Raw genomic sequence first — 1,746 nt, forward strand, 5'->3', positions numbered from 1 at the left:
ATTTTATGTATTCGAATGGTTCCATTGATTGTAGTCCTAGAAAATGTATATATACTTGTACCCAGGTCCATGAACCGGTATTATTTCTCCGTCGATAGATGCGAAAAGGTATTGTGAATCGAGGAGTCCAGCCGCATTCGAAATGCCAAACGACATTGTAAATAATTATTGCAAAACCAATTAACCGGCCGTAATTAATTGCCCTAATCTAAACGACACAGTTTGTAATCCAAAGTAGTGAAACGACATCGTTTTCACTGGGCGGGAAAACGAAATGTTTTTTATTTTCCAGAAACGTGTGGCTTTTATATATATATAGATATAGATTGTACATTTTAATATATTTTCATTTTTAATTTTTTTTAAAATTCATAATAACAATTTTTCCTTGTAAAAGACTAGTTTTTTATATTATAATAGATAGAGCAAAAGGGTAAATAAACTGGAGAAGCACATATTGCTTGCATTTGTCGTAAACAATTAAGATCACAATTAAAGAAATCCTCGCCGGAAAATGACTTCCCAACTGGCAGCCAATAACCCATCCACCAAAACCAGAAAGGGAATCAAATATAAGCTTCAACAATAAAAATAAAATAAACTAAACAATCAACATTACGTGTCGGGAAGAATGTAACCTGCCAACGATTAATAACATTTTTCGGGTTCTAAATAAGGAATTTTATAAAAAAAGAAAAGCAGATTTTTTATTTTAATTTTAATTTTTATTATGTTTACAGATTCGGACTCCAAAGGCTCCATAAACGGGAATTGAACACCCCTAAAACGTCCGGCAGCACCTTTCTGGCGAAGCCCTTGTGGTTATTCGCCGCCGCTACGCGACCCGCCGACGGCGTCGTTTCGCGCAACGGCGCAGCTGCAACATCATCGTCCTCACAATATTTCCCAGGTTCCGGGGCGGGTGGCTCCATGTTTTCTAGCGGGGACGATTGAATTTCAGGCAATGGGCGGGTAAAGCTGCTTTCTTCAACCATAGGCGTCTCCGGCGTAGGGCTCTCAATCCCGCGGCGGCCCATTTTCTCTTTCTTCCTGTGTTTGCTGCTGCTGTTCTTCTTGGGGTGCTCGCCGCTGTTCAAATGCTCCTCGAAGGCTTCAATGGCTTGATGAATGAGCTCGCGGTTGGGGGAGGAGTCCCAGCGGAACCAGAAGCTGGTGTAGCAGTCGAAGCAGTCGCAGTGGAAGAGAGGGGGCTTGTGAGAAACTTGCCTTTTGGTCTTCTCTTGGGTGGCTTTCATGGACCTTGTTATCATGTAAGCCAAGACTTCGCGGTCCTCCAGAGAGAGGACACAGGTGAGAGTGAGAATAGCAGCCGGTAAGAGCTTGAGAACGGAGAGAGCTTCATCAGAGGATGAAGATGAAGAGGGGGAGGGGTGAACTTTACCTTTGTTTCTCATTGCTTTTTTAGGGTTGGGGATTTTGAAATGAGCGGTGACTAATTTTATCTAGTGCTCAGAGTTTTGGGGCCAGAGAAAGGAAAGAGAGAGAGGAAAGGGTAGGGTTTGATTTTCTTGATAGCCACGGCAGGCAGGGTGGCTGCGAGGTTCAATTTGGACCAGTGCCCGCTTTCACGCGACCTGTTGGGTGAGTGTTCACACCTAAGCTAAATATTCTGTTAAATGTTACAGTAAATTTTGTTTAGTAAGCACAAAGAATTAACAGTTGCCTCCACTGAGTTTCGAGACACCGGGTGCCACTAAACTACAAGCTCATTGATTTTTTTTTGTT

At 42.4% G+C, this 1,746-nt stretch overlaps 1 protein-coding gene across 1 annotated transcript; it reads right to left on the bottom strand.

The window, feature by feature from the left end:
- Positions 1–466: 466 nt before the first annotated feature.
- Positions 467–1,528, bottom strand: LOC116026860. The gene has a single exon (XM_031268282.1). The coding sequence runs from the start codon at positions 1,413–1,415 to the stop codon at positions 735–737; it is 681 nt and encodes a 226-aa protein (XP_031124142.1). The 5' UTR covers positions 1,416–1,528; the 3' UTR covers positions 467–734.
- Between the last annotated feature and the right edge of the window lie 218 nt (positions 1,529–1,746).

This window comes from Ipomoea triloba, chromosome 8 (genome assembly GCF_003576645.1).
Source record: "Ipomoea triloba cultivar NCNSP0323 chromosome 8, ASM357664v1".
Classification (NCBI taxonomy): Eukaryota; Viridiplantae; Streptophyta; class Magnoliopsida; order Solanales; family Convolvulaceae; genus Ipomoea; species Ipomoea triloba.